General features: G+C 37.8%; 1 protein-coding gene across 38 annotated transcripts in view; it reads right to left on the reverse strand.

Annotated features, from left to right (window-relative positions):
* The window catches only part of TCF7L2 (transcription factor 7 like 2), a 230962-nt gene that overhangs the window by 193617 nt on the left and 10964 nt on the right, over nt 1–26381 (reverse strand). For 22 of the 38 annotated variants that reach the window (XM_074233677.1, XM_074233655.1, XM_074233663.1 and 19 more), the window contains exon 4: nt 22915–22983. The exons of the other annotated variants lie outside the window; for them this stretch is intronic. In XM_074233677.1, the coding sequence (XP_074089778.1) occupies nt 22915–22983 (69 nt within the window). The remainder of the gene's footprint in view (nt 1–22914; nt 22984–26381) is intronic. 38 annotated transcript variants of the gene reach the window in all.

Genomic DNA, 26381 nt, shown 5'->3' on the forward strand with positions numbered 1-26381 from the left:
AGTAAGGGGGGGGGATGAATTTTGAAAGGTTCTAGTGCAGAGTAGAATCAAAGAAAGTGACTTCCTAAGTGTTTTGGCTTTTAAAAGGAGTCTACTCCAAGGCCAGGGAGGGGAGGGAGTGGACATTGAAAAGAGCCAGACCACAGAGTAGGGTGAATCCTAAGGCATTACCAGACAACACTCAGTCTGGTGAACAGTCACCAATTCAAAGAGACAGCTTCCACACTCACTTTGCCAGAGGGAAATGATCTAAGAAGCCAATATCAAATGCTTTACTAATAGAAGGAAAAAGGCTTTTAGAGAGAAGAGGGACTAGAACCAGAGACGTTTTATTTCCTCTAAGCTAGTTTTCATTGCACCAAGGATTCCAACACATAATGCACATCTTTCATGTTAAATTATTCACATTTATGCTAAACTATCCCCCCCCTTTTATTTCAGGCATAAGATAAATATAAATGAATTTAACAAGGTTCTGGTGCAAAGCACAATCAAAGTGATTTCTTAAGTGTCTTGGCAGTTAAAGGAATAATGATGGGGCAGCACAGGATAGAAGAAAGGGCACCTATCTAGAATCAGAAACCTTGGTTGAATTCAACTCCAGGTTCAGTCATTTTCTGACTGTCTGACCATAAGCAAGTCCTTTTATCTCTCTGAGCCTCAATTTACTTTTTTTTTTTGCAAAAGAAAGATAATCTTACAGCATTGTTGTGGGAATAAAAAAGTATTTCATAAACTATAAAACTGCCTAAACCAGTGTAAGCTATTATTATATCATGAGGCATAGTATGGCTAAAACAAACTGTTAGCTACTTACTAGTGGTCACCCACAAAGATTTTTCAACCCCATAACTTTTCCAGACCAGTTCTGTAATCCTCACCCCACTATGATATCAAAGAAAAGTCATAACGAATGAACCACTGACACTTAACAGTGGCAAGTACTTCCACATAGATGAATGATCCCCCCCCCTTAGCCCTCCTAACTACTGTGATATAAGCAGGACAAGTATTTTCATCATTTCCCAGATGCAGACAGATTCAGAAAGGTCACAAAGGCCACAATTTGAATCCTGATCTTCTGATACTAAGACTATCCATAAATCAAAATTCACTCAAATGTGGGGAAGGGAAAAGGAATCGGGGAATAAACAAGAATTCCAAGATATACAACTTACACAGATATTCCAAGACCTAAGAGCAACATCAAGGAATCATAAGAAGTTGGGGGGAAAGGGGGATAAGGTAGGAAGAAGTATTAATAGAAGATGATTCATTAGATATTGATTACAAGTTCCCCTTACAAAATCTAGTTGAGGGGTAAGGGTATGAATGAGGAAAGGCAGTTAATAAAGGCAGAAACAACTCAGAAGAAATTGCTATAGTATATTCTCTTAGCAAGAATCTGAACAATTTTTTTCACGAGAGAGAGGCAAAGTGAGAGCAACACTAGTGACATCTAAGTGTGCAGGCCGATTACAGCTTTACTTTTAAAAAGAGCTTTGATTGATCTTTTTTGATAGACCTGAAATAAATTAAACTAGATTGACTCACTTGAGAATGGACTATAATCCCTTAGTCAGATCCCGGAGAACTCAAACCAAACCAGCTGTTAATTTAGGCTTTATAAGATAAAGCATGAGAAATCCAAGCTGATGTACCCCAGAGCAAAGCTTACATCATCTCTGTAAGCAATCAACTTACTGCTTCTTTTAGGAACTAATCAGAGTTCTCCAGTGCCAGACTTGTACTCTGAGTAGAATAAGACTAAGAAAAAGGGGGGAGGGAATGAAAAAGAGGGAGGTAAGGGGGGGGGGAATGAAAGAGAACTATCATCTCACTTATACCTCAATCTCCTTGATAATTTTCCTTGTGTTTTAGAAAAGTTATCATGTCTAAGATATTCCCTAACAAACAAGCAAGAGACATGATGAAAAATGTCCAAGAAGTTACAAAAGAAAGGCATCAGTTATATCCCTAATTTAAAAAATAAAAGTCGGCAAAATTCCTCAGGATACATTTTTTTATGTTCCCTCAGCTTTGAAGATCACACTGTCCCCTTTATCTCTGCTCTCTGTGCCTTTGATTTGAATATAGGGATTCCAAGACTTTATAGAGTGGCAGATACACAAGACACTAATAGATTTTAGTGATAAAATTTCAAGTTCTGTCCAAAGCTAAATAGACCAGATAATAAGCAACATACATGCGAAAATCCTGCAGTTTTTCTAGAGTCTAGTTCCTCCAACATCTTCCCACTTCCACTAGCCCAGTCATCAGGTGACTTTCCATCTTCCTTCTCAAGGACTCACTTAGATCATCACCTCATGAAACACACACACACACACACACACACACACACACACACACACACACACATATATATATACATATATATATATATTATAGTTTCTTTCTTAAAAATGAGCTCTGTTGAAAATTATTCCTAAACAATGATGTTTCGTATAACACTCTATTTACTGAACAGAAGGGGATCAAGGATTGAAATCCAATTTAAGGAATTATGGTGCCTTCAGACTGTTTTTGCTCAACGATGAAAAAAGACAGGCATGTTGTTTCTGGAATTGGGCCAGAAGAAACTGATCTTTGCAGTAACACAAAAAAAGAAAGGGGGAGGAGGACCACAAAAAAAAAAAAAACACAGCCACTCCCCCTATGTGAAACATAAGTTAAAACTTGATTAGCAAGTGTGCGGTTGTGATCAGGTTATGGAATTATTCTCAAATTTATTCCCAAGTAGTGTTTTGATCTCCAACTGACAAAGCAGAACATGGTTTGTTTCTTGATGCATCTCTGGGGTATGTGTCTTCATTCTATCATTAGTTGAAAATGGACAAGGTGGGGGTAGGGAAGGAAATCTACTGAAGAGAACAAGGAAAATAAGAGACCTAGGCACTTCAAAGAGGGCTACACTTTGCTCTGATTATTAGACTAATTTCACCTCCTAACAGGAAGTCATAGCAAGGTCTTTTAGAGGGCACTTTCACAAACATTAACTTGGCTCACCACCAGTTAGCGAGCCCATTACCAAAGGAGTTTCATCAGTTGACAAACTGAGGCCAAAAGAGATACTCACAGTCCTATAATTCAGAGGCAGAGCTGGGAAAAGAACCAAGGCATTCAGAACCCCAGGTCCCCAGCTCTAATTATTAAGCCTCATTCCTTTCCTTTAATTAATTCCTCCCCACTGCCTTCCAGAAAGACAATGAACTCCCAGGAGAAGAATGCATTGTCTTCCCAAGTGCAGCCTGGGGAAATAGTTGTTGAGGTTGTTTTTCATCCATGTAACTATTAGATTAGGTAAATTAGGACAGATTTTGGTCCATACCTAGCAAATCCTTAGTTTAAGAAACCAACCAATTAAAAAAAAGCTACGGAGTTACATTTCAACATGTTCTCCATCAGAGAAAGCTACCATCCTCCATTCTGGAGGCAGTGCCAGTGGGAAGGGCGGGCTTGGAGGGAGGTTAGGGAGAAATAGAAGCCACTTCCACTAGCTTGGGCAATTGAGAGAGGCCAGAAAAACTCCTTTCCCATCAGGAAGGAAGACAGAGCCAGTGTCATAAAACACTAGGTTTCTGATAAACAAAGCCCAGTCTAATGCTTGGGGGGTGGGAGTGGGGGTGGGAAGGCGAGGAATTATAGGTAATAGGGAAGAGAAGAGCTACAATCTTATACTAATCTTATTTTTTACACCTCTTGAAGCTACAGTCATTGATTGGGGCAGCTTTCGGGTGCTCTGATTACACAGGGAGCTCTAGAAAAGCAAACGTACCTGTCTTTAAGAACCCAGTTTTGATCCACACATCTTTAAATTGGAGAGGCCTGCCTCTACTTTCGAAATCAAGAAAGCCATATAGAAGCTATTGTCCTGATAAAACAGAGCATGTCTCTCCCCAACATTAAAGAACACGGAACAAACCACTTCTTTCTATGGCATCGCTGTTACCAACTTTACAATTCTGGGAGGCCAAATTGGTCGTCAGTCTCCCCCCTTCCCCCCCACACACACCAGCTGACTTCCTGTTTGGACTTTCACATGCCCCTGTGTGAAAGTGTAAACGCTCCAGTCCATCCATCTGCACCGTGGTGGGCTTCCAGAAGGCCCTGCTAGGACTAAACTGCTTTCTGATTCCTCCCCAAAGAGTCCCCAAATCTAGAGACCCAATGCTTCTCAGCTACAGAGCAAAGCTTTTGATAGCACAGGGAAAGTTCTTTCCCCTCCTCCCCCCCCCCCCCATTCTGGGAAGCCAAGGGGCACCGCTTGTCTTCTGAGGCAAATTGGAGGAGAGGGCTGTTACACGCTTATTAGAAGCTCAGAGAAACAACGCTGAGTTAAGACTTGCCCCTAGAAAACACACTCATAAAAAAAAAGAAATCAGTGTCATCAACTAACTTAATGCTAAGATTCCTGCCTTCCAAAGAGTAGAAGAGGCTCAACAGAAAGGAAGAGACTCAGAGTAGCAGAAATCCTGCCAGCAGAGATAACAAACATTACCAACTGGCCACAAATTCCCCACTCGTTGTCACTAATTTCATGCCCATCAAAAGCTGAATAATTCTAAGTCCAGTCTCCCCCGAAGTCTTTTGTTTTCTCTCCACAGGGAGATAAATTATGTCACATCATGGACTCTTTCACCCTAGCTCTCTTAAAAAGTATTTAGGCCACCTGGCTTGGCCCACTCACTAGGGAGGGTTATAACCTGAATTTTTGTGCATCATTTTGTGAGGTTTTGTTTATTTATTATTATTGCGGGAGGAGGTTATGAAGACAAAAGGGGGGAAAAAAAGTTAATTATCCCACTTTGGATCACAAAATCATACATTTAAAAGCATGAAGAGATTTTTAGAAGCCCTGGATCTAAAAGCATGAAGAGATTTTTAGAAGCCCTGGATCTAGACTGGCCCTTTCATTTTACAGTTCAGGAAACTGAGGCTAAGAGGGGGTAGTAATTTGCTCAAGGTAGCATAGGTTAAGTGGCAGAACCAAAAGGTAAGAATTCAGTGGCAATGTTTCCTGGAACAATGTGCTATCATGACATTCTTCAGGTTAGCTAAACAAAGGGGGAAAAAAAAATCTAAAGAACGGATTAGCTCTACATCAGCAGTTCATTAATGATTCTAGTTTAAACTAAAACAGTATAACAACAATATTAGGATCTGAAGAAATTTAAGGCAATTGATTGAGGCATTCCCTAGCCTCCAATCTGGTCAGTAAAGAGAAAATATGAATAAGAAAAGAGAACTAGAGGAAAACTAACTGGGCTGGGTAGTGCAAGAAAATGTATCTATGACACTTTTTTTGGCAAGGCAATGGGGTTACGCGACTTGCCCAAGGTCACACAGCTAGGTAATTATAAATTGACTAAGGCCGAATTTGAACTCAGGTCATCCTGACTCCAGGACCGGTGCTCTATCCACTGCACCACCTAGCTGCCCCTACATGATACATTTTTAATAGATATTTTTAAAAATATCTCTTATAACCTTTAGAATAACAAGACCAAAAAATTAAATCCCAGCAGGGAAATTAAGATCACTTCAACAAAGTCTATAGGAAAGACTAACAGAACACATAAAACAGTTTGCTATTGTTGCTTTTAATATCTTCAATGGAGAGCCCATTCTCCAGCCATATTCTTATCACTCTATCTAAATTTCTCTTAATGAAGAGGAATCCCCTTTTCTTCATACATCTACTGCTCCTGTAGCAACAAGGACCACTCCTACAAGGGAGAGTGGTCAAAGTGGAGAATAAGATGAAGGCTGGACTTTAAAACAGGAAGATCTAAATTCAAGTCCTGCCTCAGCTGTGACAGGCAGTGTGACCTCAGGCAAATCATTTAACCTCTCAGTACCTCAGGAAACTCTCTAAGAATATAAATCTTAGAACAGGTGCAAATCAGGATTGGTAGGAGATTCCACATTGGTAGTTCTATATATCAAAGAAATCACAGGTCTGGTCTAGTAGAAAATAATGATGGACAACTATATAGTACTCTAAGGTTTTCAAAGTTCTTTACACACATTATTTCATTTAAGATTAGGACTAAACTCTATGGTGAGAGTTCATCTTAAAGAAAAAAAGATCAAACCAAACAGTGAACATGGTCAGCCTAAGAAATAGTATGAGAACTGAACTCCTAAACAGTTGTTTCACAAGCTATAATGACAAATGGAAGTCCTATTGAGTGCTACCAAAAAAAACCACAAACCTTTTGTGAACTTCACTAGAAACCAGATGAAAGTTCACAGAAGGAAAGACAAAAATCCAGTCACTGAAGATAGAAATGATAGCAGACTCACTGAGGCTGAAATCAAAACCATATAGACTTTGCATGTGGTTTTGTGTGTGTTGCATCATTAATAGTGCAGTATGGCTTTCCTTAAACAACTATGCAAAATACTTCAGTTAAAGAGCTTCTCATCACTTACTGAAATCTAAAAGATTGGAGGTAGGTACTGATGTTTTGCTGCTTTCTGAGAAGGAGAAAAGAAGAAAACCAAATGATTCAAAAACCTCAAGTAAAATAACTTTTTCAAACAGAAAAAATATACGCATCTTGATGCTCTTAAATTAGATAGCTTAGAGTAAACCAACTGTCTCTTCCCAAGAGTGAGAAATTCAAGAGATTTTCTTTTTGTCTTTATATTCAGTACATAGCACATACCAGGGAATTAATAAATGCCTATTTAACTGGATAGGAATACAAATTGCACTTCAAACCTTTGCAGGGAGAAAGTTCTTGATCAGAAATCTGTACATCTCTCCCCCAACACCCACCCCCTTCACTTTTCAAAAATATAGTAGCAATGGCAGTTCAATCTAAAACTTGGGGATTTCAAGTTAGGACTTTAAGAGCCCTTCCCTACTGTTTCTCTTTCAAGTTATCTCTTTCCAAATGGAATATGTGAACACCCAGATGCAGGCAATAAAGATCAATATTTCATGTATGAACTGATGCACAATAGAATAATCAGAACCAGTATAACATATAAAATGACTAAAAAACATAAGTGAAAAATTTCTAAAAGAAAGTGAAACTGTATCCAAAATATATCTAGAGCAGAGGGAAAGGACCCATACATACTACAAATCAAATGTCTCATCAATTGGGGAAAGACTGAACAAATTGTAGTATATGAACATAATAGATTATTTATTGTGTCATCAGAATTGGTAAATATTATAGCTTCAAGGAAACATGCAAAGATTTATATGAACTGATTTAAAGTGAAACAAGTAAAACCAAAAGAATGATTCATAACCCCAGGATAATATGAAGGGAAACAGCTTTGAAAGACCACAGAACTCAAGACTAAAGCACAAGCCAATTAAGACAGATGACTGAAAAAAACATACTTCTAGGGAGGGGAAGGGAGAAATGTGTTGTTTGGTAGGGAGAGATAATTATTCTTAATCACAAGGGGAAGTCTGATGAGGATTTTTTTTTGGAGGGTTGGGGAGTTATTTCAACTAATGCCCTTGATATAAAAAGAAAAGCATACTTTTTTTAAACAAAATTATAATCATGACTTCAGAGGACTGTTGTCTTCACAGAGAGGTGGTAGACTGTAAGGTGGGGAATAAGTCATGTTTCTTGGCATAATCAATAAATTTGTCAATTAGTTTTGCTTAACTTTGTCAGAGGGAATAAGATTTTAATGGGAAAGATGAGAGCCACTGGGAAGTGACAGTGAATACAATGTAAGTTGCCAATACATTATTTTTAATTAAAAAAAACTAATAGTGTATTCCATTTGACTGTCCTCATCTACCATTAGAATTCTAATGACAAATTAGTAGAATGACAAATTTCTAAGTAATCAAAAAGTAATTTAAAAGGTAAGAATCAAAATTCTGAGTTTTGTTTATGCCACTGCAGGGTAGTTTGGCCTCAAATACCAAGTCAAGCTAATAAGGCTTTCCTTCATCTAGATCAGAAGAAATTTGGAACTCTTAACCTCTGACACAGAAAAATAGAAGAGAAACTAAATTTCAAAATCACTTTTTCTAAGAAAGTAATTTCTTGTAGAGCTAAGGATTTGAGATCTTATTTCAGTTGTTTCATGTATTTTATGGAGTGTTTATATGTAAATACCCCAGGGGCCTTTCCTTACAACTTTTATTTCTTAGAATCTAACCAAAAGTACAAAAGTATCTCCCAGCTTTTATATCTGAGTTAAATGTAGCCACCAGAAAAAGTTCAGCTGGAAGAACTACCAGGAAAACTAACATCCAGCTACCTAATGAGTTCTGAGATTGAGACACTTTCCTTTGGTTGAGAATCTGTTCTCCAGGAAGACTTTTGTTCATCAAACTGTCTATCCACCCTCCTTCAAGAGTGTAAATCTGATGGCTGGCTACTTTCCCATCACAGGACAAAGTTCCTAGTAAAACTCATGGAAGGCCATAGTGTACTCCCTTCTTTAATTCTGCAATGAAGCATAGCATAGCAACATGCTGTTTTTATCTTTGTTTTTTGTTAAATGACTTAAATGTTCTTAAACTGAATGAGGAATACAAGAGATCTGGAAGCATCATATCTGGTCCAGCCAGTTTGAGGACTAACTCCAACTTGTTCTTTGTTTATTTAAAGTATTCAGTCTGTCTGAAAAGCAGACATACTTTACATTGGTTTACTCAGTGACTAGGTTTGACTTTAAGCTAATCTCAGAATTCAGAGTATCAAGACTAAGATGCTAAGGAAACTTGTGTGAGGTCCCTAATGGGGTTGGGAGGGAAGAGCCAGAGAGGGAACAGAGAGAGACAGAGACAAAGACAGACAGAGAGAAACAGAAACAGAAACAGAGACAGAGAGAGAGAGAGAGAGAGAGAGAGAGAGAGAGAGAGAGAGAGAGAGAGAGAGAGAGAGAGAGAGAGAGAGAGAAACAGATTTCAAAAAGTTTTATAGGAAAAAAAACAGTTCATTTGCCTTCTGAAGATTCTTTGCTTTATGAGACTGAACAAAAACTGTAAAAGCCCCAAACAATTTGCTACCCAACTTCTAAAGACAATTTTTATCCCTTGATATGTAGGTGTATGTATGTATGTATCCCAACACTATGAGTGGACACTTATATTTATAAAGTACTGAGGATGATGGAAAGCTCTCAGAACTGTGAATGTATTAGAAAGAGGATCAATATATCTCTCCTAACACTAGAGAAGCTACCATTACCATTTAGATCTCCCTTCTCAGAGAAGAAGGTATTTAGTATCTAATTCACCTTATAAGCTAAAAACTAAGGAAACCTCACAGACAACATAATTCAGTTCCCTCTGGAAGATAATAATAGACAGTTGCCTCTAAAGCTTAGTAAGGATAATTATTCAGACAAAACCAAAACCATAAAGAGAAGGAGAAATGTTAAGTGTAAACCTACAATACACTTCCCCTGCACTAATTGCTGCTAGGGAATCTAAAGTAATCCAATAATCAACTCTAAAAGTACCTAGCTTTATGTGGAAGGGCTTGTTTTACATAGGGAAGATTCTAAGACAAAACAAAAACAGGTTCTGCCCTCAAAAAGTTTACAATCTACTATAATTTGAGGAGCAATTACTCAAAGGGATTGTCATTTAGATTTTCTTAATGAATTCTAGACAGAAACCTACAGCTGTAGCCATAATATTGCTTTTAATAAGTGCTAATTATTTCAATTCATTCACCAAATATTCAGTGAACATCTACTGTATGCCATAGGCTATGAAGGCAATTTTCACCTGATAGTGTTTGAAGACAAAGAAAAGTAAAAAAGAATGAAGAAACTCTTAGCTAAATATTTTTTCAAAGAACATGGAATATGGAGTCAGGAGGAACTGAGTTCAAATCCAACCTGACACACTCAGACAAGTCACTTAACTCCATTGCCTTGCCAAAAAAAAGGGCAAAGAACATGGGATACAAAAATCCCATCTATATTATAGAATAAGTTAACTCTTCATAATATTTCCAAGACAGAATTAAAGGTTCAAGATAATATAATCTATTCAGTTGTAATTTCTTATTAAGCTTTCCTGGTATTACTTCAAAAGCACACAAACCCTCCTAGCTTTATAGTCAGTTGATCCATCATAGCATACAGGACTGGGAAGAGGAGGTGAGAAAACTACAAATATCCTTCTCAATAGCATTTAGGAAAAACACTGCCTCCTGTTTCTGCTCCAAACATCTTAGTTATTGGTTGATTTACACAGTCCTCTTCTCACCACAGCAGTGAGTACATCTTTTTGCCATTTTTGCCTTTTTCAGCCATTAGTGGTAGCTACTGAAATGACATAGTCACTTGCCATTGGGGCTAAATATCGGAATAGTGTATCTCTTTTCCCCCAGTGGCTCCCCTCTTTGAATAATGTTCACCAACACTCATACATCATTCCCAAATTGGTCCAAATGAATTAAACACAGCTCTGCTTAACATTACGAGATTTAAATGGATTTTCTCTCTACAGGTCGGCCCCATAATTGGGTTTATCCATCTTGTTGAAGTACAGTTTACACTTGTGAACATCAGGCCAATTCAAGCTACATTTTCTGCTCCAGTGGCAGGAGGAAAGCAGATTTGTCATCGGATCATAACAGGTAATTCAAACAACAATTAGTTTGATGACGGCCTGTATGTCAATGTCTGTTCCCAGTCAGCCTAGCTCACACCCCGTGCTCTCTGTTCCCCGAAGATGAATTGTGCTCACAATTCTTCAATTTCAATCAACAACAATGCCGACCGAGACAACTTAAACTCTCCTGGCACAAAACTATCTTCCCTACGGTGGCAGCCTCACCAATGTACTGGGGAAAGCTAACTTCCAGCCTCACCCCACCATGGAATTAATACCACAGATCCCATTCAAGTCAAAACCCCAAACTATTTAAGATTTTCAACTAATGCTAAGTATTTGGGCTCTTCTTTATAGCCATTTATGGCAATGAAGAGAGAGACTGGGAAAAGTATCACATATGCATTTGTGTGAATTCTTCCAACCAAGAACCTGACAGTATTTGTGATTTCCTTTAAAAAACATAGATAACAGCTATAAAACTTCTGTTAAAAGCATTAATCCAATGAACAATTCAACTTGGTAAAAATAGTCGACATTTTAAAAATTCAATAAAGCAAGTAGGGCTTTGGAAAATATGAAAAGTTTTAGATTTGCAAGTTTGAAAGATTATCATTCATCATCATCATTATTATGAATATTAATCATCTAATAACTAAGGGAATTTGGAATTTCTGAAAGTCCCTATGCAAATCATTATAGGAGATAGCAAATTTAGGCTTAATTCAACTTAGAACTTTCTGAAGATTAGAGCTATTCAAAAAATGAAATAATGAGCTTATTCATAAGATTGTGAGATTCCCCAATCCTAGAATAACAACTTACATTTACTCTGGGCTTTATAAAGTCTCTTCCTCAAAACAAAAGAAAACATTACTATCCATCCCCCCATTTTCCAGATAAAGACACTGAGGCTCAGACAAATAAATAAGATCACACAGCTAAGTGTTAGAGTGACACTCAAACTGAGAGCTTCAAGTCCAGGAATCACACTCAAACTGAGAGCTTCAAGTCCAGGAATCCTTCCACTAGTCTACATGGAGTACCACTTGTCAATAAAATTATAAATGAAGTCCACTTACCAGACTGAGGATGGGAGTGACCTTCCTTCTTTCAAAGGCTAATCCCTTCACTTGTGCCTATGCTATATCCTCACTCCATCTACTATTACCCATTTTTCTCATATTTTCTGAATGTTCCTATACTGGCTTCATCTTTTCTGTCTACAGATTTGCTTAATGACCCTGGTACCCATTTCTACTCCCTACTTATATCTCTTCTCTCCTCATCTGTTAAAATTCTCATAAGAGTATTTTATTTGCTGCCTTCACTCACTGAATAAATATGTGCATCTCTGTATCCTCCTCACCACTACTTTGCAATATGATTTACATCCTCAGCATTGCTAAAAGTTCTCCCTCCAAAGTCAACAATCATTTTAATTGCCAGGTCCAATGATCTTGTAAAGCCCTCCTCCTTCCAGGTTTTTGGACAATATATGTTACTAGGTTATCCCTCATTCTTGATATTCTCTCCTCTCTTGGCTTCAATGACATTACTTTTTTCTGGTTCTCTTATTTGGCTAACTTTTCTTTCTTGAATTCCTCTGGATCGTCTACTCCCCCAAAGTAGGTTTTCCCCACCAAAACTACATCTTTTCTCTTTATACTGTTTATACTCTCCCAGTTAACATACTCAGAAATTCCTAGGGATTCAATGATTCTTGTTGTATAAATGACTCCCAAAGATACCTTCAATCCCCAAATCTCATTTCCACTGCCTGTTAGATATCTCCACTTGGTCATTCCCAAAGCAACAAAGTCACCAGGGTCCCAAATGAAGTTATCTGTTCCCCAAAATAGGTTCTACCCTCAGGGTCTCTGTTGATGGCTCCACCATTCTCCAAAATAGAAAGGCTCTAAATCTAAGTGATCTGTGATTATTCTTCACTGTTCCCTAAATACAATTAATTGCCAAGGCTATCATATCTATACCAATTCTCCCAGCATTATGCTGCTGCTCTTTATTCTCCTTATTGCTAAAATAGTTCAGATGCTCATTACTGCTTATTTAGACCACTGTCATGGCTTTCTAATGGGCCTCTAAAGTCTCTATTCCCTCCTTTCTTACAAAACCATTCTTCACAGAGCCACCAAAATATCTGTCCTAAAGTATAAGTCTGTCTACATCACTTCTGTGCTCAAAAACTTTCATCAGCTCTTTATTGCCTCTATAATAAGAAGCAAAATAAATTGCCTGTGAGTGGTTGTAGCCTACCAATCCTGCCTTATTTTCACACTGGTATTGATGGAGATAACTAATATGGAATCAAGATAAGAAAGGAAGATAATCCCTTTCATTTATTTACCATAAGAATGATCTCCTTGGAATGTCTAATGCTGGGAAAAGAGAACTTAGATTAAAAAGTATTGTTCTCTTTGATCCTTATAGCAATCTCCTACCCTCAGCCCAGCTACTGTTTAATCATTCCTTCTCAAAGTTTACAATGTTATCTACTAAACTACTAAACACATTCAGTTATTCATTCAACAGACTTTGCTCAGCCCTGGTACTGACTGCTTTGTGGGCCCCTATTGTGTTATACAAAAGGAAATCACTTCCTGCCCTTAGGGACAGCTAGGTGACCCAGTAGGTAGGACTGGAGTCAGGAAGACCAGAGTTCAAAAGTAACCTCAGACATTTACTAGCTATGACCATAGGCAAGTCACTTAATGCTATTTGCCTCAGTTTCCTTTACTGGAAAATGAGCTAGAGAAGGAAATGACAAACTGATCTTGGTCAAGAAAATCTAAAATGGACTTATGAAGAGTTGACCACTTAAATGACTACAACAACAAATTCCTGTCTTCAAGAAGCTTACAGTATAACACAGGGGTTATTAACCTGGGATCTGTGAGCGTGTTTCCGTTATAATATTTTAATACAATGTGTTTCCTTTGTAACTCTATGTATTTATGCATTTTAAAATATTATTTTTTAGAAGTTCAGAGGCTTTACCCGGCTGCCAAAAAAGAATCATGACACACACAAAAAAAAAGGTTAAGATCATAGAAATTTAAAGGTACAAGAAACCTCTGTTTAATTTAATTTCTTCATTTTACTTCTAATGAGACTGAGGCCAAGAGACATTGGGACTTACCTGTAGGCAGCAAGGAGCAGAAGCAAAAATCCAACTCAGTACACTAATGCCAAATCTCAAGCCCATATTTCAAGAAGCTATCATTTTATTAAGGTCCTTTACTAATGAATGGCATTCATCATTCTCTATACCAAGACTAATGAAAGCTCTCTACCTAGGAGGCAGTCTTTGGGAGCTGTAGAGCCCCCCCAAATTAATCACAGTACAGCTGATGAACTTTTCCGAATCAAACTAGGTTAATCCTCAGAGGTCAGGCATGAAGTCCATTCCCTGGCTTGTACTCAGAGACATTCCAACAGGGTAATATCTCACAGTTTATGGGCAAAGCTTTCAAGAAACAGGGTGAAGACCATTCCAGCCATCAAAAAATTTTAATTAAGACTGGTTTTCTTGACTAGAAAAAAATAGTATGCAAAAAAGGAGAGAATGTATTCTAATACTCAAGTGCCCTCAGATGATCACCAGCCTAAGAATAATAATTACACTAGCCTTCTTAGACAAAGGCAATGTTTAGACAAATGCAAATACTGCCCCATCATTAATCTTTCTGGTATTGTATATGTATTTCTAAGATACAGAGAAAAACTTTGAAAATCCTAAAACTCTACATATATGCTAACTCTTCTTATGTATAAACTCTTTATGCTATCATGGAACATGGGTTTGATTTAATCTCTGTGACAAGGGCTTGTGAGGATCAAATGAGACTTTTGTAAACCTAAGAGTGCCACATAATTGTCAGCTAACTACTTAATAATAGTTAAGTTAACCAGACAACAATGGACATGATCATATTTGTTAACTATATTCTAATCAAGGAATATATTAAACATATTATTTACTTTAAAATTGCTTTATGTAATAGATTTATAGATTCTTCCTTGTATAAAAAAGAAATGTTCTTATTTACTGGTGTTTGTTAAATTCAGAACAAAAAAAAGCATTTATTTAAAAATGTTATAAACTACATTCAAGTCAACTGAACTAAATGAATTAATTAGCCATAGATGTAGCATTGGCAGGGACTGTATTGGGTAGCTAATCAGTCCTCTTATTTTACTGATGAAGAAACTGAAGCCAGAAAGGTCTTCTACAAAGTTCATCAAGGTAGGAAGTGACAGAAGAAAAACCTGAATCCACACCCTTCAGCTTCTGATTCACACCTTCTAGTTTCAGATTCAGTCTCTTTCCAATGTCTCTGCCCATGATCATAGAGTATGCTAGTTAACACATGGGCAAATTTTCATGTTTAAATAACATATTTCCTATCTATAAACATCCCAAAGTCCTTTAGCAGAATTCTAGGACCTGGGCATCTCATAAATGTCAGTTATTGTAAAAATCAGAGGCAAGCTAACATTTTTATTATCAGCTGGCTTGCAAAGTAAGGTAAGAGTTTCTTTCAAAAATAATCTGAAATCATTCTTTAAAAATATTTAAGTTGGGGCGGCTAGGTGGCACAGTGGATAGAGCACTGGCCTTGGAGTCAGGAGTACCTGAGTTCAAATCTGACCTCAGACACTTAATAATTACCTAGCTGTGTGGCCTTGGGCAAGCTGCTTAACCCCATTGCCTTGCAAAAAATAAAAAAATAAAATAAAATAAAAAAATAAAAAAATATTTTAAGTTACATGTCAACAAATGAATTGATATAGGTATCTGTAATCTATGTAGCAATTTATATAAAAAGGAACAATATTCTTAGATTTGATTCCTTTGAGGTAGGCAACACAGCCAGTAGTGCTTATAGAGGGGCTTCCACCTGAAAACAGAAAATGAAATTTGATTTAAGCAGGATATGAATTCTAATACTGGTTCTGTATTATGGATGGCTGGATCTTCTTTTGATCAAAATTATAAGGACCAGGGAGCAAAAGTAAAGAACTGAAAGCCAAAAGATCTGTCCCTAAGTCAGACTGTAGAACCTCATCTAAGTTATTTCCTTTCTCTGGACTTCAGCAACCCCTCTTAAAATGAGGAAATAGAGGATTTATTTGCTCTCTCTTCCTGATTAAATGCCTGCAAACCTATGATAGAGCAAAAGCTACTGAAAACAGTTACACTAGACTTCCATTCTGTTTACAGGCACTCATTTTTGATCAGTGACATTAAAGCAGACAAAATGGGACAATGCTACATAATAGTGACATGGTCGCTTAAATATCTAAATTCTAAAATCAAAATAGTTTATCCTAGAGACAAACTATTGGAGCTCAGAAATGGAACCTTTCCTTAGTGATTAAATTTACGTTCTGCTGAGAATCAGTCCTGTAGTCAAACTACAGGAAATACTCTTCAAGAAGAGCCTCTGTCCCCGTTATATTTACGTTTATGCGGATAGTAATATGATAAATTCTCAGGCATGGCCTCTGGCTCCTAAAACCATGGAAATTGTCCAAGAATTACTCCCTCCTTCCCCATTTGACTTGGCCCTTCCTTTGGCACTACAAACCTCCCTTCCTGGTTCTTCATCATCACTAGAAAGTTATGGATAAACAGCCTTAAACCATCATGTGATTAATTTTCCTACCAAACTATAAGTTTCTTGAAGACAGGCATCATATTTTATTGTCTTTAACCTTCCCTTCTCAACAGGCACAGATCTTTGGACATATTAAGTACTCAGTGTTGGCTGAATTGCTGGAAAAATGACTTTCCCCCTTGTAGGTTGGTAATACTAATCAGTATACTGATCAGTATACTAAATTACTATTGAGCATTCATTCATTTATTCAAACAAGCATTAAGTACCTATAATGCACAAAATATTAAGTTATTCCTTAAAGAAACCATTTATAAATAAGACATAGTTCCTGCCCTCAAGGAACTTACCATCTTATAAAGGGTGATAAAGCATGTACACAAATAATCATGATGTAAATCAAATTTGGTGAGTATATAAGAAATGGGTAATATTCAAAAGATTGGAGGGGGGGGGGCAAACTGTGACTGCACTCAGGATAACCTGAATATGATTTTCCTCTGAAATATAACTCAAATTCATTCTAATCCTTTATGTACAAAGAAGCACCATTAGCGCTTATGAATAACTTTTACCTTTCTTTTCAGGATCTAAATTTTAAAAGAAGATATAAAGAGGAAGAAAGTGGAGAAGGTAAAAAGAAGTAGAGGAGTAGAAAAAGTAAAAGGGTGAGTTTATTCAATTCCTATCTCCTCTTTAGAAAAAAAAATGAGCCATACAGTCTCTTTGAAGACCTCAAAAAATCTCCCATTCAGCAGTCGGGGCATGGTTATAAGGAAAACTAGTCATTATTGGCATGCAAGTGACTAGGGAAGCAAGCAGGGCAATGTCTGGAACTGAAGGAAGAAAAGAAAGGGGTGGCCAGGAGTTGGCCGCAGGTTCAAGAAATTCCAGAACTCCACAGCCCCTTAGCCTTCATACTGTGAAGTTCCTCCCCTGACCCATCATCTCCCTCCCTCTCCCATTCACTTGAGACCTTGCTCCAGACCAAGGTTAGTAGCCACAAGTAACTGAGGATGTTTCTGTCCCCGCAGTGAGGTAGGGGAGTTGGAGGGAAAGAGTCTTCAATTTCATTTTGTAAGGGGAGAGATGTCCCTGGCATCCCAAATTCAGAAAATGAATGCTTTTTTCCATAGAGATGTCATTACCATTATTTATTATGTATTGTCCTTAATTTCTCTTGTACCACCATGAAGTGCAGGTCTATATACACTTCAGGTATTGTATTCAAGGCAAATAAAGAATCTTTTCTGGGCTAGCCTGAAGAGTTAACTACAATACAAAAAATTGTTTCTGAGGGAAAAATATATTTTGAGTTCCAAATAACTGACAAATGAACTTGTAGAACACGACCCAAAGGTTAAAGAGAGGAGGAGGGGAGGGAGATGTCTATACAATATTTTAAGCACAAAGGGGGTAATCCTAGATTGAAATCCTAAAGTCTGCTGACCCAAATCAACTAGGAAGATACACTAGTCCCTAATACATAGCTTCTGAAGACCCACAGATTATCTCTGATGGAAGAAGCAATGCCCAATTTACTCATCCTCCTATCCCCAGGGTACATAGAAAGAGGTCAGTCCCCATTTCTCTAAGACACAGAGGCTTAAAGGCCAACAAATCCAGTCTTAAAACATCCAGGCCAAGATCATGAATAGTAGAGGATCCTTTATAGGAGGGGTAGAAACATCCTGCCCAAAAAAACCCACAAAATCATTTAGTCTGGCCCTGCCTTGGCAACCACAAGTGGAATTCAAAATTCAAGGTATCTAGGAGCTTTTTAGAGGTGAATTAATAGAATGTTTGACCAAATGTAACAGGCTAATTTTTAAGCTGATAATTTTGCATTGCCTGTGAATGTTATAAATATCCAAATGGTCCCTGGCAGAAAGAAAGTTCCACATCCCTGCTTTATAGTCTCTAGCCCTTCTTCTAATTCCCCCAGTGCACTCAACAGTACCTGGAAATAAGCCCATTTGGGTAGAGACCATACACAGTCACAGAGGAAGGCATCCCAAAGTAAGACTAAGATCAGCTTTTGTAGAAGTCTGATGAGGACCTGAAAGAGTGAGGGAAAGGGGGTAGTGCAACACCCACTGGAAATTCTCTGAAACTCAGCTGTATAAACAAATAAAATGGTCCATTTCTTCTGGATGCTCCCCAAGTTGACTAGTATACACACATAATTTCACATCTTCTCAAAAGGAAAACAACCCAAGAAGGTCTACATGGGTAAGCACGTGTGATTTGGTGTTAAAATATCAATGTTTGGCCAAAGTACTCATAAAACAAAAATGTAATTGCTTCAGTGATAGCCCTTCTGGAAACCAAGTGGAAAATTATCTGGAGGCCTTGACCTTGATTGCAACACTGCTATTAGGGTTGGAATAATGATGGGTTGTGAAGTGTTGGAAGAGATCCCTCCAGGGAGGCATTAGAGAAGCACAAACATTTGTCTAAATCAGCTGCAGAACTTCTACAAGAGAGGAAAGGCCAATCAACGGATCCACTTTTACCCACCTGCAACATGGGCATAACCCATTTTACTGGACTGCAGCTGCCCAGGGCCTCCAGCAAGAGCAATAACAAAAGACCAACTCCAAAATGTTGAACTATGCCAAGATAAGTAAAAGGTGGGGCCAGGACTTGGGAGTACTACAGAAACCATTAACTGGACAATAGAACCTAATCCAAACTCTGTCCCTTACTAGTTAAGTGACCTTGACTAAACCAGTAACTGCCTTCTTTCTTAAGGGATCCATTTCCTTATTTAGGGAGGGGGGCTGCACTAGATCAGTGTTTCCCAAACGCGGTTGTGAGAAAACATAAAGAAAACATAAAAATGGTTTCACTGTTGTTGTTTTGACTTGTTTTTGTTTGTTTGTTTGTTTTGGGGTGGGCATTGAGATGTAAATAGGAATTACATTGGAAAAGTTTCAAACTAGCCTCACTTTTCTTCTACAACATTAAATATAAAACATGTGTGTATGTATACATGTACGTACATACACACACATATGTTTCAATATATCATTTATGCTCTAGTGCATATAATTCCTACTTAGCACATTAAAATTAAAATATACACATATATGTGCCAAAAATACTTATTACTTACGGTTTTCCCTATATTAAAATAATTTTAATTTCCACTATTTGGAGCCAAAGAATGTCCCTAATATCTCATCCTCAGGGACTTTATAGCCCTCAACCACTATTTTATGGTTTCTTACAATATTATCCAAGCCACTGAGCTTCCTATGGCCAAAGCAATACAAGAAACACTGGATGGAAGAATTTCTAAGGTCCCTGGCATGCTATGGTTCCAATCTCTCCTGGACACTGATCACCATGAGAAAAGACCAAAAGTGTCCTTGTTCTTTTATAATCTCAGACCTAAATTCATTGCTTTTCATGTCGAACTGAACTCTAAAACATGGAAACAATTATGTTAATAAGTATGAATAAGAACATTTGAAGGGGGGGGGTTCCGGTCTCACTTCAAAAAAAAAAAAGCCTGGCTAGCAAACTGAATGTTCTTTAAAAAAAAAAAAGGCAAAAAAAACCCCTCATACTGCTCTACTTGGATTTGGCAAGGGGGGTTATGATTATTCATGGAGTTAGATTTGGAACTTCCATGCTATTTTTAGCTTTTCAAAACTGAAAGTAAGCAAGGAGGATATTAAGAGGGAATGATCCCAACTTAGCAAGTGATAGTGTCCAAACCTTTTATAAGAACATGACACATCTATAGAATCATCCTAATGTCATTCATATAAACCGTAAACTTGGCTGGATCGTAGAGATCAGCAAAGGGGCAGAAGGAGTGGAAAGGGACATGGATCTCATGTGATGTACAGTGTCATGCTACCCTGGGTTATTTTAGGATACAGCTGAGGAAAGCAATAGGGTTGGGATCAGTTCAGATTGGGGGGGGGGGGTTGAGGGGACATGTTCCAGACCTGTAATTTTATCAATGAAGAGAACTCTCAGGGTAGCAACTCTCTTCACAGTTGAAGACTGGCAATTCAAGTCTGTTACTAATTATCTGAGAGAACTACCTGGGACACTGAGAAGTTTGGAGACTTGTCCAGGGTCTTACAGTTCTAGTTAATGTATGCCAATGGCAGAACTTGAACCCAGGTCCTCCCAATGCCAAATCTAGCTCTTATGGATATTGAAATGTGATGTTTATTAAAGAGTTCAAGCTCAGTACAGAAATTCTGGCTATAGAAATGCTTTGTTTTTGTATATCGAGAAGGTGACAAAAGTCTTATTCCCTCAAAAAAAAAAATTTGAAGAAACCTTTCATGATTTAAAATAAGATCAAAGCAACAGAATTCTCCCCACCCCCAACCAAAAGTGGCCACAAAAATTCACCCCCACTGGTCAAAGAATTTTATTTCATCCACTTGTTTTAAAGAAAAATTTTCTCATTTTTTAAAATCGTTGCTCGAATTAATCATTCACTCTTTGATGAACAAACTAAATTACAATGGGTAACATTTGGCTTTATCAACTTCAGTCTGGTCTAGCAAGGATCTGGAAAGATAATGAATACTGAGAGCATTCTAGGGCCATGTATCTAACAAAATGTCTCTGTTTGTCCACATGGGCATGCAGCCTTCGCAAACAGAAGCAGAGGAGAACAATACTACCTGTTCATGGGGGAATATTAATGGTTTCAGTTCTCTGAACAATGAGCTCTGTAATTTACTCCATCCTCCTCCTGAGAACTATCTTCACAGGGCTCTCAGTGCCAGGTGGTTTGAAGGGAACCTAACAAGGGGCACTTTAAGAAAAGGTGTAAAGATACAACAGCTGGACTGATCTTCTATCACAGAAGCCCAGCCTGCCTCCACATTCTGACAGAGATCATTTTGCTATTTAATTTAACTAGAGGAAACAATTCCAATATCAAGGGCAACAAGATTTTTCTGAGTCCTTCCTCCCTACCATTAAGATTTGTGGTTTCGATTACTCTTCCAGAATTCAACCAGTCCTTCCTGGAATTATAATCTGGAACTCCTTTCCCAAACCTTAACATAAAATTACTAAACTAGAAGGGACTTTATGTATCTATTCCTTCAATTTATAAATGAGGAAACCATCATAAAGAATCAGGAAATAATTTGCCCACAGTCACACAACTTATTGGTAGAAGTTACTGGTACCAGAACTCAGGTTTCCTCAATTCCTTTAAGTCATAATTTTTCCCCCACTACACTAATACATATTAGTCTTTTAATCAACAGAAAGAATCTCTCTTTCTAAACAGGGAAAATCTCTGAGATATTTACCCACCCCATTTTCTACAGAATTCACTGATCTCAAAGGTCCTAAACAGACTGGCCAGTAAGGACACCATAGCTTTGGAGTCAAGATGCCCTAGCCTGCAAACACTTTCTAAAAGAAAAGTGTCTCTTCTCCCTAAAATATACATGCTTAACATCAGCACCATAGCAGAGTGGAAATGATCAAAGAAAGACAATTTATTACAGCCTTGCAAATAAGTACAGAAAAAATCTTAGGGACCTAGAAACATACATAAAATAAATAAGTTTGCTGGCCTAGGTACCCTCAGGGGTACAGAGGTAGTGAAAACAGATGTAATCAGCATTCTTTATTTACCATTCCAACATAATTCCAACTTCACCTTGGGCAAGGGGCTATTTGCAAGGCTGATTTACCGACTGTCTGGTTCAGTTATAAATGAACCCTTCTACAAAGATGCAACTGTTACTCTCGATCTCCATCCTGCCTATTTGGACACACACACAATGTTATCTACAATGTTAGCAGTGGCCAACCTTCAGAAGGGAAGAGAGGAAGCAGTGGAATGTTTTCAAAATTATGTTACAAAAACAAATTAATTTGAAAGTAAAGAATTTGTAGTCGGGCTTTAAAATCCCTACATTTTAATTTAAAAATTTCAGTGTTCAAAAGTTAGCTGTCATACGGGAAGGAGAATTGCATAAATATTCTGTAATGTTTCTTAAAGTACTCATTTCACCAAACATGACAGACAGACCGAAAAACCTAATTAGTTTGCTTTCTCACACTACAGCCCTATTCCTTTGTTATGAATTCTGCTCTCTTGGTCTATATTAGTCTTTGATTAGTTTAGCCTTTGAATTTAAGAGAATGGTCATACCTCATGAACAGGAAATAGGACCTCTCAACTGAAGCTGAGATCTGTCCCTCTCTTCCTTCTTAGCACTTTTAGTTTCATTTATCAATAGGTCACATATAAATCAACATTTCAAGGCAATCAGGTCAAAAGTGATATTCTTAGCACCACTGAACATGATTTTGAGCCACCGGAAACAAGCAGCTTGCTAGGACACAATCTCTTCTTATTCCCCTCCTCATTTGCCACATTGCCTTTTTGGCTGCCTGTTCTTCACCCTGTCCAAGGTCCTTCCCTATGCAAAACAGTTTCCTCTCTAGGGGCTACATCCTTACAAGTGAACAAGGAACTCAAAATAATTGATTTGACAATAACTGGTTCTTTCCATCATCTTTAAATTATTTTCACATTTCCCCTCAATCCCTCCGAACCCTGTTTCTTATCTGCCACCCCCTCCCCAAAGAAGTAATAAATAATAATATAATTTAGGGTGGGGGGACACACAGACACACGACCTATATATTGACAACTCAAGCTTCAGGTTCACTTGAATTTCCTACCTGAATTGCAATCTGGTGTTCAATCGTTTTGTACGCAGAGTAATGTGTGTTCCCCGACTGAATATGGAGCTGTGAAAAAAACCAAATCAAAGCATTCTGCTTATGTCACAAACTACAAGAAAACATCTTAAGCAGTTTATGAATAGCAGACAAACCTTCCTAGATTGGACTACAGCCTTGGCATTCAATGAAGACGCGTGGATTTTTATTTGTTGCTATGGATAAGATGATCATAATAATCTAAGGGGGAAGTAAAAAAAAGGGCTATTCAATAAGCAAAGGGGGGGGGGAAGAAGAGTGAGAATCGATGACATGAAAAAAGAAAAATTGATGCCCATTAAGACATAAAGAAAGCCAGTATATTGTGAGTGATGCTGAAGAAAAATTAACAGTATGTGCTGCTAAGAAATTATTAGAATTATAATGTACAAGGGAGAGGAAGGAACATAAGATGCTTAGGAATCTGCAACAGGTAGAAGCCCATATTTTTGGTACTCAACCAATAAATATTTAAAGAAAAAAAAGCTACCAACATCAAATCTATTTCTGGGGCATCCGATTTGTTATGCATTCCATTAAGATAATCACATACTAGAACCCTACTGTTTCTCTCTATAGGCTACCCATTGGTATCCCACTCTCCACTTAGTACCATCACAGTCTAAGATAGTAGCTAGAAGTTCTGAGTGCCAGTGATTCTGCTTTCTTTAGCCAATGGAGAATGATGGTCACTGGCTCTCTAGTCACAGTCCCAATACAATCTTCAAATCTCTTTGATTAGGCCTTAACTGCAAACCTCCCACCATATCAAAATTATAAAGGCTTAATAAGGGTTGAGGTATGTCCATCTTTCTAGGGAAGCAGCTGGAGAAACCAGGTACCTGAATTAAAGAGAAGCAGAAAATGGTCACCCAAATGTAATTCTTTCCAATAATTTCACTCTCATTCTAAGACAGTAACTGGTTACAATTTCTTTATATTCCATGCAGTATAGGGCCCCAGTGATAGGTGACCACATACCCAAAGACACTATATTAGCAAGGGATGGAGGATCATGCAGGCACTTTTCATTTCATAGCCAGAGCTATGTTACAGAATCCAATCTGTCCAAACCTTAGCCTAATCTGACTTCTACATTACTACAACAAAGGCATAACCAAGCTTTTAAATGGAGTTTAGACCAACTGCTCTGCATCTAGGTCATTGTAAGAAAAATTAATCAGCCCACTCAATTTAAAACACACACACACACACACACACAAACACACACACACACACACACACACACACACACACACACACACACACACACTCTTCTAAAGATACTCTACACAGTATCATGATAAAATATAACATTTCCAGTTGAATCCTGCTATCCTCTGAATGTATAACAGAGGTCCTTTTATTGGCTACAACTGACTGTTTTTAGAATACAAGTGACTTTGGAATAAACTAATTTGTCCCTCTGAAATGAAGTGCAGAAGTAGAAATAGAGGGCCCCTCCTTCCCTGCCAGCTTTAAAATCACTGCCTCTATTTAATGCAGCAACTTCTCCAACCCAGAAAAAAGGAACCTGGGGTAAAAATAAGATCCAAATAAAGAGAGAATCTCTACAGCTTATCAAGACATAGAAATCAACCAGGTTCCTCTAAAACAAAGAATTTAATGGTGAGCAGTTGAAAATGTGGCCCCCCACACACTCATAAGCAGTTCATCAAAAGTGAATCACGAAAAGAGGGAAAAAAAAAGATGAATTTGGACCCTTTATCCCCTGTCCTTTTTCTAAAGACTGCCAGTCAGTAAGCGGAGATTGCTCTAATTACTGTGACAATTCTGCATCGCCTTCAAACAACTTTTGTGTTCTGGACAGGTTTCTCTGCGAGTTTGAAATTCTTGGCCTGAGAACGGCTCTTGTCTAAAAGAGGTTTCTCCTTCTAAGCAGGGAATGCAACACTAACAAGTTGTCCCTCTTTTCAGCCTGTTTTATTCTCCTCTTTTCCAATTGCCTGATTCAGAGCTTAATGGAAACTTGTCCAAGCTTTTCTTCCCACAAACCCTGTAGAGCCCTTAGGCAATCTGTACTCGGGGTAACCACAGGAATCTTATATTGTCAATTAAAATTGAATGGACACCTGATAACTAAGTATATGTCTTGGGAAAAAAAAAAGCATTCATAGAATCACAGTCTTCAGAATAAACTAATGAAAACTGTGGATAATCCAAATTCAATCTTCGCCCTTGTCCAGTTTCATTTTTAATCTTCATTCTCATCACTGGCTAGGCAACAACATATCCCACAAGTGTTGAAATTAAAGTCAAAGCTAGATTTTTAAACTGTGACCAGAAACTCCAAAAGTGGATATGACCAGAGAGAGAGAAACCAGCAGTTGTAAGAATAATCTCCCTTCCTCCCCGACCCCCAGGTCAGGTCCAAAAGAGAAAAACCCAGAACCTATTCACAAACACCCACCAGAAGGACCACATTCTCTAGAGTTCAACTCGTCTTTCTTTTACGAACAGCTTGGGACTGTTGTTGAAGATGTTGCCCAGTTAAAGAAAAGGACTTGAAATGTCTCGATCCCCTCTGTTTCCACTCTCTCTTCCCCTAAATACACTTTTCTTATATACACACAGTTTAACTGCTTTCCTTTCCCATAATAACAAAGATGCCTTGTTCCATCTATTCTGGCTTTTTTAAGACAAAGATAAACTAAAAGTACCCAGTAAAATCTTGGCACCCTAACATGAAATAATAATAATTTATGCCCTCCCTAAAATGCCATGAGGAAGAAGAGAAAAAGTAGTGGTTACCTCTTTTTATTTTTTTTTTTTTGAATGACGGGAGGAGGTTAATAAACCCATTAAAAAAAAATTCAGGAATCATGGCCGAACCAAGGGAAGGTTATAGGCTCCAAGGCCAGGTGACTAGTTCCAACATTCCTAACTTGCTGTAATTGCCCTTCTCTGTGACCTGGAACACCTCATTTAACATCCTAACCTCTTAATTTTGCCATCCATAAAATAAAGGCAATGGTATTCTCCATGGATCTACCTCCTAGGGGTGTCCCAGGCACTCACAAAATAGAAACCCAAAAGGTACTCTGAACTCCTAATTAACTAGCACCTCAATACAGATAAATTATGTTTTCTTGAGTTATTTCTTATGGTACTATACCACATCTATTCCTAGCTGCTTTTAACCAACCCAGACATATAACTCTTAACAGTGGTCCCTTGAGGTTTTCCATATCCCAGAGCAAGACTGGTAGAAACCAGAAAGAGAAAAGAAGGATAGGAATTTGCATGTCATAGGCCTACACTGTGATCTAGCAATGTATAAATCAATATTTCATAGAACTAGAGAATATTAGAAGTCTAAGGAACATTGGCAATCACCATATTCCTCATTGAATGGATGAAGAAACTGAGGTTCTGATAGTAAAAGAAATTTTTAAAGTCATATAGGG

Source organism: Macrotis lagotis, chromosome 4, assembly GCF_037893015.1.
Source record: "Macrotis lagotis isolate mMagLag1 chromosome 4, bilby.v1.9.chrom.fasta, whole genome shotgun sequence".
NCBI classification, from domain to species: Eukaryota; Metazoa; Chordata; class Mammalia; order Peramelemorphia; family Peramelidae; genus Macrotis; species Macrotis lagotis.